The 16482-nt window shown below is 33.0% G+C and overlaps 1 protein-coding gene across 8 annotated transcripts in view; it reads right to left on the reverse strand.

The window, feature by feature from the left end:
- The window catches only part of Smarcad1 (SNF2 related chromatin remodeling ATPase with DExD box 1), an 81137-nt gene that overhangs the window by 2780 nt on the left and 61875 nt on the right, over window positions 1-16482 (reverse strand). For 6 of the 8 annotated variants that reach the window (XM_078021912.1, XM_078021908.1, XM_078021911.1 and 3 more), the window contains 13 exons: window positions 13707-13806; window positions 13040-13099; window positions 12865-12940; window positions 11083-11218; window positions 10404-10541; window positions 9747-9782; window positions 9024-9119; window positions 8812-8929; window positions 8485-8606; window positions 6826-7014; window positions 5650-5768; window positions 3932-4114; window positions 2954-3063 (listed from right to left, as the gene is read on the reverse strand). In XM_078021912.1, coding sequence (XP_077878038.1) covers window positions 2954-3063; window positions 3932-4114; window positions 5650-5768; window positions 6826-7014; window positions 8485-8606; window positions 8812-8929; window positions 9024-9119; window positions 9747-9782; window positions 10404-10541; window positions 11083-11218; window positions 12865-12940; window positions 13040-13099; window positions 13707-13806 — 1483 coding nt within the window. The remainder of the gene's footprint in view (window positions 1-2953; window positions 3064-3931; window positions 4115-5649; window positions 5769-6825; window positions 7015-8484; window positions 8607-8811; window positions 8930-9023; window positions 9120-9746; window positions 9783-10403; window positions 10542-11082; window positions 11219-12864; window positions 12941-13039; window positions 13100-13706; window positions 13807-16482) is intronic. The other 2 variants (XM_078021913.1, XM_013363904.4) reach the window with 2 other exon arrangements.

Consider the following 16482-nt stretch of genomic DNA (forward strand, 5'->3'; position numbering starts at 1 on the left):
AGAATCTGGAAATCACTGTTGACTAGCATTTCACAGAAAAATGGTTTTGTGACAACTTAAGAGGAATTTGCAGAAATCCTGAGATTAAACTGCTATGTTTGTAATTGATTTTATAATGGTTCAGAAGGTAGAAAAGGTAGATGAAGCAAACTACAAATATCAAAACTGTTAAGTAACTATACCTTCATGTATGCTTTCAATATTGTTTTATAAATTTTTCTATAATAAAAAATTTAAAAAGGTTGAAAATTTTTGAATATAATTAAACACTTTCTTAAAAGAAAAAACATCTTTTAAATTAGTGGTACTTCAATTAGCATACAGCAGAATTACCTGAAAGGCTTGATATACCATTGACTATTTTTAAAAAATTCTTAATTGTAAATGGACACAATACTTTTATTCTATTTTACTTTATTTATTTTTATATGATGCTGAGGATTGAATTCAGTGCCTCCCATGTGCTAGGCAGGTGCTCTACCACTGAGCCACAATCCCAGCCCTACACTATTAACTATTGGGCTTCATTTCCAGAGTTTCTAAGTATAGGATGGGACTTGGGAATATGCATATGAATTGGCAATACCCCAGGTGATGCTGGAGATACAGCTCCGTTTGTTGTTTGCCTAGCATGCACAAGGCCCTGAGTTCAATCCTAGCACACCTCCACTCAAACAAAAAAACAAAAAAAATAAAAAACCCAAGTGATGCTCCTTCCGCTGCTGATCCAAAGAATGCACTTTGGGAACTACTAAGGCAAGCTCTAGAAACAAAATCTATTAAGCATATTTGAAAGAAATCAGGGTCATTATCTGACCTTTCACAACTTCACACAAGGGTATACAGATTACACATACAATTACAAATGTACCTTTTGTTTACAGAGAAAAGGGACCTCATTGTTAAGAGATGAAAGGAAGGGTATATATGCACTCTCATCAATTCAGGGTCAAAATAATTTAAAATGAAACCAGATACACAGATGAAGACAAAAATTATTAAAATTAATAAAGTAAATAAAAGAAATTCTATCTTTAGTCTATGAGTTAGGAAAAACACAAAAAATAGCTTTAACAAGACAAAAGGTGAAAACCTCTGATAGAAGGAAAGAGTGTTAAGGGTACAGGGTGGTTGGTTTCTTCACCCCTAAACGTTATAAAGTCAATGGCCTGAAATAAGTTGCTATTCTAACAGACATCTGAAGAGAAAAACGGGCCAGATTTTCGACTCATCAAATTTATAATAAAAGCAAGTAACTGGAAGTGATTAAATAAACATTCCCTCTGCTCTCACCTGAAATATCACCTAAATACCATGGGGGAAAAAGTGTGTGATAGGTGGAATGAAACAAAAAAGAAAACAGAAAGAGTGCTGTCAACAAATTTTGGAAACGAAAAGCAGATGGGAAGAATAGAAACTTGCTTTTAGCAAATTGCACAAAGCAAAAGTTGAAGGGTTTGCAGGGAGGAAATGCAAAAGCTTCTTCTAACCCAAAATCTCCACCCTCAAAACTCATGAAATGGGGGTGATGGGAAACCAGATGAAGCTAAAAACAGGGTAAGGGGGTAAGACATCCAAAGCTTGCCCAACAGATCCAGCCATTTACCCATGAGGTACAAAACTGAAGGTTTGTTCTTAGAAGAATTTGAATCTGAGGAACTCTGGACTTGGGACAACAGAGATAAGTGAAGCTGCACCGCAACAGTAAAATTAACTGTTTAAATAAGAAGACAACCCTCCCTTCTCCCTTCCTCTCAGCTCTGAGAATGCAATAAGTTGGCTCATTCTACCTTTCCCCACCGTTGTCACTTCCTAAGAGATTGGAGAATAGCCCTCTGGTGAAATGAACTAGCCCACGAGTAAAGACCTATAGTCAAAGACAGTTAAATCCCTAAATAATTACTTAGTATGGTTCTATTTCAAAACTTATTGCTAGGATTAAATCCACATATCTGGGTATTTGCTATACTACTGAGAGAGAATTTAACTGTTGTACTAAATTTAAAAAGCTGCCCTAACAAAAATAATTAGGGAAAAACATTGACCTAATGGAATCTACCTTATGTGTCAATGCTATTGTATTTGTCGGATAACCCGAAATCAGCAAGTTGCTACATCCAAATCATAGTAATGATGCTAATAGTTCAAGTTATAATTATACTCATTATCCTCACATAGTAAATAGAAACTAACACACTACTGGGTTATAACAAATATTCAATCGAAGTTTGCTGAACTGGCATGAACCATTATCAGTATTTGGAATGTCTTATTATAATAATGAAAAACTGCTTATTTCCAATTATATTTAGCATTTAGAAAAGCAAGGTACAGAAAAGTACATGCCAACTTATGCAAAAAGAATATAATTTTTATTTTTAAAATTTTAATTAATGAACAGCAATCATATTCATTAGTGCAGGCCTAGGTATACGTTTTTATTTCTATATTCATCAAATAGCTTGTAACATACTCATCACATTTATAAGGAAGCAGGATGATGAGGCAAGAAGGAGGCTCTTTTTTTACCCAGTTTGAATTTTAAACTGTGAGAATGTATTTTTTTTTTTTAAAAAAATATGCATTAAGTAAAAAACTTAAAAAACTTTAAAATTATCCTTTTCAAAGGGTAGTGTGAAGAGAGGTCATAATATCAAAGGTTCTTTCTAGTGAACAAATTATAAAATTGCAGATAAAACTGAATTTGGATTTCTGGTTTTATTTCTCAGCTATTCCAGTATCAAAAATAAGATGAGGATGAAAGACATAAACACTTCAATTCTAGCAAAATAGAACTTAATTACTATAGAACTTTTCAGATCAATGTCTACTTCTCCTACTTTACTCCCCAAACTACATACTAAACAAGAGCTCAGTATACCTTTGTTGATTCCAATGCAAGAATAATATATATTTTAATAAATATTGAATATTCTGCTTACAATCATCTTACCTTCATCTACTGTGGTCATATCTTGTTCTAGTTTCAATTTCTGTTGGTTAATTTTTAGCATAGATTCTTCAATTGTCCCTTGGCTTATTAATTTTATAACTAGTACTTCTCTAAAACAAATACAAGACATGTTCATTGGTTACTGAATTGGATATTATGTAAACTATATCTAAGTTCAATAATAATAATTTGAAAATTATGACAAATATCTCTAAATTTAAACTTCTTTTTAAATTCAAACTATCTGAGATAACACTATCTGAGCATGTAAACTTCTAGGCATACTCTCCTATTGATCCAAAAGAAGATAAAGATATAGGCACTCTAAAACTTTCACATAAAAGTATATTAACAATAGTTATGTGTTCAGAGAGAAATTATACTTTCAAAAAGAAACATGTTTTGCTTATGAGGTCCCAAGAAATAATTCTGTACAGTAAGGCAGTATAATAAGGAACAAGCCTCTACAATAGACACTGATAAATATTTGGTCTATCAATGAATATACCAATGTCTTCTGCAAATATAGTAAAATACTTGACAAAGACATTGAATGCTGTTTACATATGAAAGTACAGTTGAAGCTGGGTACAGTGGTACGCACATAAGCCTGTAATCCTAGTGACTCAGGGGCTGAGGCAGGAGGATTCCAAGTTCAAAGCCAGCCTCAGCAAATTAGCGAAGCCCTAAGCAATTCAGTGAGACCCTGTCCCTACAAGGGTAGCAATAATATATACAAATTATTATTGGTAGCATGTGCCAAGTGGCTAGACCATTGATAATAACTTCATGAATGGTAGAACTATTTCATGAGAGGGTGCAGTTAAATGAATAGGAGATATATATATATATATATATATATATCGTAGAGCTCATATTCGACACTGCTGGTAAAAAGACATCAGTAGCCATGTAACATATTCTACACCAATTAAAAGGGCATTTGATTAAAAATGAATTTCAACTGAAAATACTTACTTAGTCTGGCCAACTCTATGGCACCTATCTTCTGCTTGTTTGTCATTGTAGGGATTACAATCAATATCATGAAGTATAACAACATTTGCTGAAGTCAAATTTATTCCTAATCCACCAGCTTTTGTTGACAACAGAAACACAAAGATATCCATATCGGTATTAAACTCATCAATTAGATGAATCCTATAAGATAAATATGTTAGGTTAAGTCTCATTAAAAGGCATATAATATAATTAAAACTGAAAAACCATCATATCACTGGAAGAGAAATCAGAAAGTGTAAATAGACGCTCTTAGCACTATAATTACTTTTCTGGAACTTGTAACAATGAAGCACCTTTCCAATTCAACAAATTCTTTTCTATATTATCACTCTCCCAACTATTATTTTAATTCATCCATTCAGATTTGATTAATTTGTAAAGGTCTATTTTGTCTTTTGAAGACTTCTACTCAATATACTTTATATGCAATCTTTAATTCTCTTAGAAGTTTGTCAGCTGCTACTGGTAGACAGCAATGTATCTGATGAACCAAGGCCCACAAGATCAAACTATTATCAGTGCATTCCTTTTGGCATAATGTTTACCCTTACTGTAATGCAGGGGAGAAGAAAAAAATCATTCCGGCAGATACAAATAAATCAAGATGTATACTGCAATTTACATAGACAAGAAAAAGCATTCATTGTTTTTTTTTTTTTTTTAAACCCTTAAGTATTAGAACATCGGGCTAGGGATGTGGCTCAAGTGGTAATGTGTTTGCCTGGCATGCGCAGGGCGCTGGGTTCGATGCTCAGCACCACATAAAAATAAAGATGTTGTAACCACCGAAAAACTGAAAAATAAATATTAAAAAATTCTCTCTCTCCTCTCTCTCTCTCTCTCTCTATATATATAAAAGAATTAGAACAGCAACAAAAAAACTGCTGAGGGCCATTACCAAGTAGGAATGACGAATCGAAATTTCCTTGCCAAGCATACCCCATGCTGCTTAGAGGACATTCGATGGGACATTGCATGCATGCTTTAATAAGGTGACCTTGCTCAAGGACCAAGGCGGATCCAGGTTTAGAGCTGATCAGGTTTGAGGAAGTAACCGGCTCCTTGAGTTTAAGGCGTTGCCAGTTTAAGATAATGGGTTTTAGGGAAGTTGGAAGTTGAAGATTATTGCTGGGATTAGGGTGTTCCTGCTGCTTGTTCCCGTTGAGTTCTCGTGAGATTAAAATGGGATTTGGAGAGAGCCTCGTGGAGTAGGTGATGAATTGTGCGGGAGACGGCAGAACGAGATTGCCCCTGGACCTGTGTGGAGGTGGTGTGAGAGCTGGAATAAAGAATTGCTGTTTGAATCTACAAAGCTGTGTGGTGGCTCGTGATTCTGGTGCCAAGCCGAGACCTTGGCAAAAAACCTTTAACCTTGAATCATGAGGAGCCTGACTTTAAATAAAGAACGTTGACTAAAGATAAGGTGATTTTAAACTTGAATAATTTTTAAAGGGGGAAATTCTAAAAAATATACAATTCTTGTAGCTGTTTCAAAATATATTTGTATGCAATTAAGACCAAAAAAAAGGATATTTGCTTTTAAGGCAATGATTTGTGATAACCAACATAAGACTCAAAGCAACAAAATTCTACCAAATACTCTAGACATTCAAAATTCTAACAAACACATAATAAATGAGCAAAGGTGTGAAAATAAAATAAATTATACCAACCTTTCAGAAATCTGAGTCTTTCCATCTAATCTGAGGTACCTATGCTGATGATGTTTTAACAGAACCTCTAAAATGTCCAGCATCATGGTAAACTGGCTAAATAATACAACTCGATTACCCTGCGAAAATACATGCATGGGTTAGAAACGGAAAAATACAATCACTATACTACTCAAAGCCTTGATATAGGACCAGGCATGTAGCTCAGTGGTAGAGCACTTCCTTAACATGTGTGAGGCCCTCAGTTTGATCCCCAGCAACACACACACACACCCCAAAATTTTTTTTAAAAGAACCAAGAAGAAAGCCTTGATATGTCTAAAAATCAAGAGTGTTACCATTACTTTTATATCATGTTGACAACTTCACAAAGATTTCAAAGTATGTAATGACCCATTACTACTACTTTTTTTCCTTTTGGTATTGGGAATTGAATCCAGGGCACTTTACCACTGAGCTACATCCCCAGCCCTTTGTATTTTTTACCTTGAGATAAGGTCTCATTAAGTTGCTTAAGGCCTCATTAAATTGCTGAGACTGGCCTCAAACGTGATCCTCCTGCCTCAGTCTCTTAAATTATTGGGATTGTAGGTGTGCTATTCTACCTTGTTGACCAATTACTTCTTTAATAAAAATTAAGTAATAATACTTGAGATAAAATTTTATTTTAACTTAAATGTAAATAAATTGCCTCAACTTCTACATGTCAAGAGCTAAAATTTGACTCTGTATTTTAAGTACAATTATTATTTCTTGTAAAAAAATATTAACAAAATTTGTAAATTCTATTTGGATGGTAATCTTACAAATTTAAGCTATTTCACACATAAACTACAGTATTACCTAAATAACTGTTTAACAAGTGGCACCTTCAAAACACTAATTTTGAAACAATCACACAGATGGTTACTTATGAAATAATAATGATTAGGATTATTTCTTTAAAAATACTAATAAAGATACAATCTAAATCTTATTGTTCTGAGATTGCACAAGGAAAGAAAGTAATCAGAAAAAGATATGCTCAAATTTGTCAAGAAAATTCAAACACTAGGTTCTAAGAGAAGGTAGAACTGAAAAGACTAAAGCTTCAAGAGCATCAAATCATGCCAGAACTGCTTTATGAAGTTAAATTAACTCAGAAAGTACAAAAGGAGTATTATTCTTTTTTAATACCTTCTGCTTCAATTCAGATAAGATGCATCCTAAAACTCGGAATTTTCCAGAATCTAAAATCAAATCCATGTCTAACTGGAAATTATTAATGTGCCGATACTGTTTACAAAGTACATGTAGTTCAAAGTCTGTCATAACTTCCATGTCTTCAAAGATCAGGTCAGGGTTAGCCTCACAATGTGTAGGTTCCTTTTAAAATAAAACACAACAAAACACAATATACTTCAAAATGAAAGAAATTTATAATATGATCAGAATACTTTAATTAAAATTCTTCACATCTGGAAAAAATCAAATCATAAAACAACTTAATGTAACAGGTTTAATAATAATAATAATAAAGTTAATTATTATCTTTTAAGTTACAGATGGAATGTCCAGAAGTTAGTACAAAATAATCCTGGGGAAGGGTTTAGGGAGTATAGATGAAACAAAAGTAGTGTCATTACCAAATGCTAACTAGAAAATGGATGGAGATTACACAGGCAGAGGGTTTCATTACATGTTTCCTTTTCTTTTATATGTTTGAAGTTTTCCATAGTAAGTTTAAAATAGCATAAGAAATTAAATTAAATGAGTTGTGTTCAACACTAAGATCTGTAAGGAGAAATAATAAGACCTAAGCAAGAATTATGCAAAAATAAAGAGAAAAACCAAATTGTTAAAACAGAAAAAATTAAAATGAGGAAAGTAAACAGGAAAACTGTTTCACTAACCAAGATGTAAAATATGAAGTAATACTTTGTTTAAAGAAAAGAAAGAAGGAATATGGAAAGCCCTAGGTCAGAAAAAGGAATATTTTTCACGTAAAAGTCCAGGTGTAAGTATTTTAGGTTTCCCCGACAAGATGATTGTGTTGCAACTTTGCCCCTGTACTGAGAAAGCAGTCTTAGAATACACAAATAACTGCACATGACTGCGTTATAATAGAACTTTATTTTAAAAGACGGTCACTACCTCATAAAGCCGTAGTTTGTTGAACCCCGATCTAGAGTATCGTTCTGTGGCTCTTTTCTCTCTCAAATAGTCTTTAATTTTGTCTTAAAAATTGTTTTCCAGTTTGGGCATGGTGGCACATGCCTGTAATTCCAGCAACTTGGGAGGCTGAGGCAGAAGGATCTCAAATTTAAGGCTAACCTCAGCAACTTTGCAAGGCTTTAAGGAAGTCAAGGAGACTGTCTCAGAAAAAATGGGGAGGGGGACTAGGAATGTAGCTCAGTGGTCAAGCACCTCTGGGTTCAATCCCCAGTATCAACAACAACAAAAATGTTTTTCAGGTTGGGTATGTAGCTCACTGGTAGAGTGCTTGCCTAGCATGCACGAGGCCCTGTGTTCAATGCCCAGCACTGAAGAGAGCAGGAAGTAAAAGAAACAAAAATTAAAAAAAAAAAATGTGGCTAGTTATGGTGGCTCATGCCTGTAATCCCAGCTACTTGGTAGGTTAAGGAAGGAGGATCTGTAGTTTGAGCTCAGCTTGTCAACATAGCAAGACTATATGTCTCAATAAAAACTAAAAAATAAAAAAACTAGAGATGTAGCTCAGTTTTCAAAAATAACATTGGTAAAGAATTAGCATGCTCAATGGGTTTTTTAGTCTTAACAACTTCCTAACTATTTAATAGTGAATGCTCAGTATTAAGCATAAAACAAAATTCTTACCTTTAGCATAAGCTGAGACATTTCCTTGAGTTTTTCAGCTGTGTAATATTGGCGATGTAATAAAGGATGATTGGCCATTTTTCTCAATTGCATCATGACATTGCACATTTCTGTGTTTTTCTCTGTGATCCAAAGAGTAGACATTAAAAAAAAAAAAAGCTGATAGCTGTTTGTTGAAGTATCTCTATCTTAACAAGTTTTAAAATTATTTCTTCAAATTCCAACTAATTTTAAAAATGACCAAATCCCTTTTATCATATGATTAGACAAAACATAGCCCTAACACAAGATTATTTTTCATATAAAACTCTGAAAGTCAGGTTATACCCATGTTATTGATAGATTTTTTCATTCTGTTGAAAAGACCCAAGTAGAGTTGCTCCTGTTTCTCTGACATTGCACACAACTCAATTTGATCTTTCTTAGGGGGTAGTTGCTTGAGAACCTGAGAAAGAAAAATAAGTTAAAATGATCTTTCTAATAAAGAAGAAAACTGAATTTAAACATCATAACCAAAAACATGAAGATAAAAGAGTTACCTCTTCTTTCACTCTTCTGAGAATAAATGGCTTTATAATCTGTTTTGCATGTGCTATTCTCTCCTTTTCATATATACTCTGCTCATCTGCTGATTTCTAAACAATAAAAACATATTCCTTTAGAAATTATTCACTTTTCACAATATAGTACAGTATTATACAACATGAAAATCTACCTTACTAGAATCTGAGTGATTTTGTTTTACAGATACTCTTCTGGGTTGTAATCTACTTTTTGAAGCTCCATATGTACTTTGAGGTTCAATGTTAACTGATTACCTAAATAACTTTCACGAAATAAAAATGTATGTGTATATGTGTGAATAAGAGAAAAGGTGGGGGGGCACATAGAGGGAGATAGAAAAATGCTTATTTCTTTGTGGAAAATGGTCCCTCAAAGAAAGATAGTACAGCATGGTGCAAATTAGGTAAACTAAAAACAGGTGATTCTGAAGAATATAAAATGAAAAATTTTATTCTAAGATGTGAAGGGGGTCCTCCATGTAGCTTATGAACTACAGGTAGAAGAGTAGTCCATAAAATCTACCAGTCTAATTAAAAATTATTAATCAGTTGGAAGGAATTAATTAGTAAGTGTTTAAAAAGGCAGTTAATTTGAACAAAGAATATCACAGAAAACTCCTACAAAGATATCTGATTTGGTAGAGAAACAAAAATCTATGCAAAGGGTCTGGAGCTATGGCTCAGCAGTAGCGCACTTGCCTGGCATGTGTGAGGCACTGGGTTTGAATCTTGGTGCTGCATATAAACAAATAAAATAAAGGTCTATCAACAACTAAAAAAAAAAAAAAAACTATGCACACTTCGCTATATTGGAAAATTTCAGAGTTCTTGGAGACTATACTATACTTTCCCTACATGATAATGGAGATAAACAAATTTTTGTTCTAAGAAGGATGCCTTTAGTTTTTAGAAAATGTCATTTTTGTATTTATGAACTTTGATTTTGTAACATTTCCCTGTATATATATATAAGCACTTTTAAGATATTCTAGCTTTGATCATTTCTATAGCACCTATAATGAAATACTACTAATTTGACCAATAAAAAGGACAGAATAATCAAATTTCCCTCACATATCATATATCCAAGCTTTTCATTAATTTGAAATTGTTGTTCCTCAGAAAATTAGGATATCGAAAATTTAAAAATTTTAGATATTGATTGTTAATCACCAATTTTTTTCTGTATTATATTTTGGCTGATTTCTGAAATGATCCAAATATAGGAATAATAAGTACTTAAGATTTATTTCACAGAGCATAGGCATTATGAAAACAATGAAAGATGAAATAGAAAAATATCCCAGGTAAAAGACAAAGTAAAAAGTTTTGGAGAAAACATGCATATATGCTTACTGTCTTAGAAGAAAACATTCTTCGTATTTCACTGGTGCTACTACTAAACATGTGTGGCATAACAAAATTCAACAGTGACATGAGTTCTAACAGGTTATTCTGCACAGGTGTGCCTGTGAGCAGTAAACGGTTATTTGCCTGTGAATGGAGATAACATTTAGATTAGTTTTCTACCCTCCACAGACACTCCCTTCTTGCCTGCCTTGTGCAGTATAGGAATGAAAAAAGAGAAGAAAATTTATACCATTATTGATAATTTAACATTCTCTGGCGAAAGACTAATAATTTAGACACTTGATGTCTGCTATTATCAACTCTCATATAAAAATTGCAATATAAAAACTAACAATCTTATTATAAAGGTAAGTAACTTATGTCCTCAATTTACGAGGTGATGAAAGAAGATAAACTATAATTAATCTTTACAGTTTATCATACAGAACAAGAGCTGGTAAACTGAGGCTTATAAGCTAAGAGCCAAGAACAGTTTTTATACGTTTAGAATCATCAAAACAAAGAATGAATATCAGGCCATAGAGCCCTTAAAATATGAGATATTTATTATCTGGCCCGTTACAGAAAAAGTTTGCTGACTTCTGATACAAAATACTATATATATTAAATTACATAATCTAAAATTTTATCACAGCTAAGACAATTTTACAAAACACTCTCTTACATTAATTGTCATAAGGTGCTGGTATCGGATAGAACCCATATTCTTCAGCATATGACCCTCATCAAAAATAGCATAATTAAGTTTTAGCCGCCGAAACAGACTGCGGTCATCAGAACTGCTGATTGCACAATTATACCTATCACCAAAAGAGAAAAAGATTTCAAAGGATATACTTTTTAGAATCTTGGAGCCTAGTGAGATGAAGTTTTTAAACATTATCTTTATATATTTCTAATAGCTAGTCCCATAGGTCAGTACTAGACATAGTTGGTATTGAAATAAATTTTGATGTATTAGTATCTAATAATAATCCATGTACATATAACCAAATTATGAAAGGTGAAATAATTATAAGGTAAATGTTATAATGTAATTAGACAATTTCTACACACTTGAGAAGAGGCCAATCTGAGTACAATTTACAAGTAATCTGTTACTGTTATACTTTGCTTTATAAATTGTTATATTTTATGAAAGAGAAAAAAGAACATAAGTTAAAACATGTTTGTGCTTAAAACATTAACCAGCAGAGTAGGTCCACAAAGTATGTCTATATGTGAAGACTATTCTATTACAAAAAGATGAAATTTGGCCAGGCATGGTGGTACACACACGTTATTCCTAGCTACTTGGGAGGAGGAGACAGGAAAGCAAGTTTCAAGCCAGCCTAGGCAACTTAGCAAGCCCCTGTTTCGAATAACAAAAAATATTTGGAATGTTATCACAGGATAGTGTGTGCTCTTGGGTTCAGTCCTGAGTATGAAGGGGAAGTAGGGGATAATGATGAATTTGTGTGTGTACATGTGTGTGTGTTTTCCTGGAAACTGAATCCAGGAGCCCTATCATGGAGCTACATTCCAAGCCCTTTTTATTTTTTGAGACAGGGTTTTGCTCAACTGTACAAACTGGCCTCAAACATATAATCCTCCTGTCTCAGGTTTACTCAGATTACAGGCATGAGCCACCACATCTGGCTAAATGAATTCTTTTAAAGATAGACTCCTACAGAAGATGGCAGTAGTGAGAAAATAACAACAGCATTAACAGTTAAAATAAACATTAAATACCTATAAAATAAATGTAACATAAAAGCAGTAAGTTCTCCACCAGATACCTACACCAAATAGTTACTACTCTTGATGGTTAACACACTCAAAATTACTTTTAATCCTATTCTATGTCAAATTTTTCACTGGGAGAATAATATTTCATTGTACTTACTATAAACTTTTATTTACAAGTTAGAAATATAAATTATCTAATTTTACTTTAAGTTTAACTGAAAAAATCCTACTATATAAAGACTATGTTTTGAATTAGGTGGATAAAATCTTCTTATACTGTCACTAAGTTGATTGTGCTAACAAAAAAGCTCTCATGTTGGCATTAAACACCAAATAGGGCAGGGGGAGAGGGGGACCTTCATCCTCAACATATATCATTCCATTACTTTTGTTACATAGTTTGTAGCATAAACTTTCCTATATTTTATTTTATTTTAATTACTTTTTTTTTTGAGAGAGAGAGAGAGAGAGAGAGAGAGAGAGAGAGAGAGAGAGAGAGAGAGAGAGAGAATTTCAATATTTATTCTAGTTATCGGCGGACACAACATCTTTGTTGGTATGTGGTGCTGAGGATTGAACCCGGGCTGCACGCATGCCAGGCGGGCGTGCTACCGCTTGAGCCACATCCCCAGCCCCTATATATTATTAATACAAAATATATTTTTTGAAATTTGGGGCCTTCACAAATCTTCACTCCCCAAACTTTCTCGATACTTACGTAGTCACAATTACATTGTAATCCTCATATTTACTATGAATGTTAAATCTAATTTGTTTACGTTCTTCTTGAGAACCTAGAATTTAAAAACAATACACACATTTAGATTGTATTTATTGTTTATTTTAGCTTTAGAGAGATTCCCAAAGTTAAAAGCAAAATGACATACACTTACCATAGTAACAGAGCACGTTTAAAGTAGGGCACCATAAATTAACTTCCCTTAACCAGTTATCTATAAAATAAAAGAGATTACTTTGCATCTGCTAAAATAGAGAATGTTCATGAAGTCAAATAACTAGTGACAAGTTATTCCTTAATAAAATATAAATAAGCACAATGATATTCCTTTTATAATAGAACCTTAAATATTACTGCATTATGATTAAAATCTTGAGGTTTTGAAGAGACATCAAAATTAAGGGTAAAAGGCAGAAGGCTAACTATTTTATTTATAAGTGATTACTAACTTCTCATTTAAAGAAAAGGCTTTTATTTTACATTCACATGCACAAATACTCTCTTACCCTAATTTCTACATCAATTGTGAAAGAATGGAATGGTAGTTTGAGAAGGTATTAATTACATACTTTGTGATTCAATAAATACCTCTAGTTGTACTGTTTTCTTTTCAAAAATAAATTAACTTGAAATCTGAATAATTGACTTATATTTGAGTTAGTTTCTTGAAAAAGATTACCAATATAAATGTACATACGTACGTCAGAATACAAAAGAACACACACACACACACACAGACACACACACACACACCACACACACTTTTACCTATATAAAACATTATGAAGTTTATAAAAATAGTTGTCTCCAGTATTACAAACCTATAGTTGAGGCTGGAACAACAATCAAATGAGGACCTTTATTACCCTCCTGATAGAGGTATGCAAGGAATGCAATGGCTTGAATCGTTTTTCCTAGGCCCTAAAATTAAAAGTTTAAAATGTAAAATTTAAAAATAAACAAAAATGTGGAAGTACAAAATGAAAAAATATTTTATGCTCTATTTTTATTTTCACAATTCAACTCAGAATATCTACTATGTTCTTAGCTGCAAATGACAGATGGAATTGATTTTAATCTAGAAATGATGCTAAAACTTACTTTAATGAACAAGATAGATAGACCTTAATTGTTAGTTCATACAAGAAATAAATTAATATGGGAGAATTTTTGCATTGCCTACAAAGAACATAATTTTAGCTATTGCTTAAAAATGCCAAATAACTAACCAGAGTTAACCTGGTTTATTACCTTGGAATTCCACTCTGAAAAATGGATAAACAGGGGTTATCTAGGGCTGGGGCTCAGTGGTAGAGAGCTTGCCTGGCATGTGTGGGGCACTGAGTTCAATTCTCAGCACCACATATAAATAAATAAATAATAATTTAAAAAGGGTCTATCATCAACAACAAAAATGAATAGATAAACAAAGTGGTAAAAAGGCTGAGTAAAACAGCTTCTGTCATCAAACTATATCCTTTCATGGAATTTCATCTAAAAGGAATCATACAATAACAAAATTTTTCATCTACTTAGTTTTACTTAGCATGATGCTTTAAAGATTCATCTATGAATTATTTCTTTTTACTGCTGAGTAAAATTCCATGTGTGGATATATCACAAGTTGTTTACCATTTACCCATAAAAACGGTTAATATTTTCCCAGCTTTGATTATTAAAAATAAAGCTGTATTTGTATTAAAAAATGGTTAAACAAATGCAGCATATTTATACCATGGACTATCATACTACATGGCAATAAGGATGTATAAACTACTGGTACACATAAGAACAAAGATTAAATCTCAGTAACATTATATTGCACCAAAAGAACCAGAAACAAATAGTATATACTGACTATGCTATGTAACCAGAAAAAATTAACCCATGGTGGTAGAAGTGGCAGTGCTAATGGTTAGAGGGAAAAAAAAAAAAAAACTTAAAGAACTTTGTGGGATGATGGAAATCTTTGTTCTAAGTGATGGTCAAAATGGTGTATGTTTGGAAAGTCATTAAACTATACATTAATTCATTTTTTGACAAGTAAATTAGACACCAATAAAATACTCATTAATAAAAAGGCTAATGAGGTTTTACACCTCAGGGGAGCTAAACATTATACTGTTTATGGATTGAATTATGTGCCCGAAAATACACATGTTGAAACTCTATGGCCGGGGCTGGGGATGTGGCTCAAGTGGTAGCGCGCTCGCCTGGCATACGTGCGGCCCGGGGCGGCCCGGGTTTGATCCTCAGCACCACATACAAAGATGTTGTGTCCGCCGAAAACTAAAAAATAAATATTAAAAAAAAAAATTCTCTCTCAAAAAAAAAAAAAAGAAAGAAAAGAAACTCTATGGCCAATGTAACTATTTAGAAAAGAGCCATTATTGAGGAAAATTTTGAAAGAGGTGATAAGGGTGGTATCCTATACCAATATGAATGATGTCCTTTTAAGATGGGAGATACCAAGAATAGGCACACAGAGAGAAAATGACACTTCGAGGTCACAGCAAAAACATGGTTCTCTACACACCAAGGAGAGAGGCCTGATGAGCAACCAAACACAATAAGACATTAATGTTGGATCTCCAACCTCCAAAAATAAATTGGGAAATAAATTTCTGTTGTTGAAGTACTCTATCTATGTTTATTTTTGTATGGCAACCCTAGATAACTAAGCCAATTTTAAAATATTGTGCTTTACATGCAATAAAAATAATTCCATGTAATGTATACTTTATTTGATACCAAGTATAATCGTAGGATATAGAAATACCTTTTAAAAAATTTTTTTAGTTGTACATGGACACAGTATCTTCGTTTTACTTATTTTTATGTGGAGCTGAGCATCAAAACCAGTGCCTCACATGTGCAAGGAATGCACTCTGCCATTGAGTGACAACCCCAGTCCATAGAAATACTTTTGGTAAGTGACTAAATCAGACAGCCCATAAAAGGCAAGTTTTAGATCCAATGCCAAGGTCATATTCCCAAGATTCCCCAAGTCCAGTTATATGACAATGTTCTTTATTCTATATACAATTTCTGTAAGTATTTTGAAATTCTGTATACATTATTCATTTCTTCTTCCTCTTTTTTAAGACAGATTTATTTAGGAAAACCAATATACTTTCAAGGGAGAATGTAGGCTATCTCAAGAAAAGAGAGAGTTTGGGGGGTAAAGCTAAGAAAATTACATTCAAGGAAGAATGTGGGCCAATTTCAGAGGGAGAAACAGTCTTTTACTCACTTTTCTATTAGATAAATAGCATCTTCAATGGGGAAAAGGGGAGGGAGGGGAAAGGAGGGGGAATAGGGGTAGGAGAGATGGCTGAATGCAATGTTCATCATCACCCTAAGTACATGTAAGAAGACAAAAAGGATGTGACCCTACTTTGTGTACAACCAGAAATATGAAAAATTGTGCTCTATGTGTATTATGAATTGTAATACATTCTGTTGTCATATATAACAAATCAAAAATTTTTTTAAAAAGCATCTTTGTTTGAATGAGTATGAACGAAATACAGAAATATGTCTTACAATACTAAATGTTATTTCCTTAGAAGGTAACTAGAGAATTAGTATTATCTT

Source organism: Ictidomys tridecemlineatus, chromosome 9 (assembly GCF_052094955.1).
Source record: "Ictidomys tridecemlineatus isolate mIctTri1 chromosome 9, mIctTri1.hap1, whole genome shotgun sequence".
Taxonomy (NCBI): domain Eukaryota; kingdom Metazoa; phylum Chordata; class Mammalia; order Rodentia; family Sciuridae; genus Ictidomys; species Ictidomys tridecemlineatus.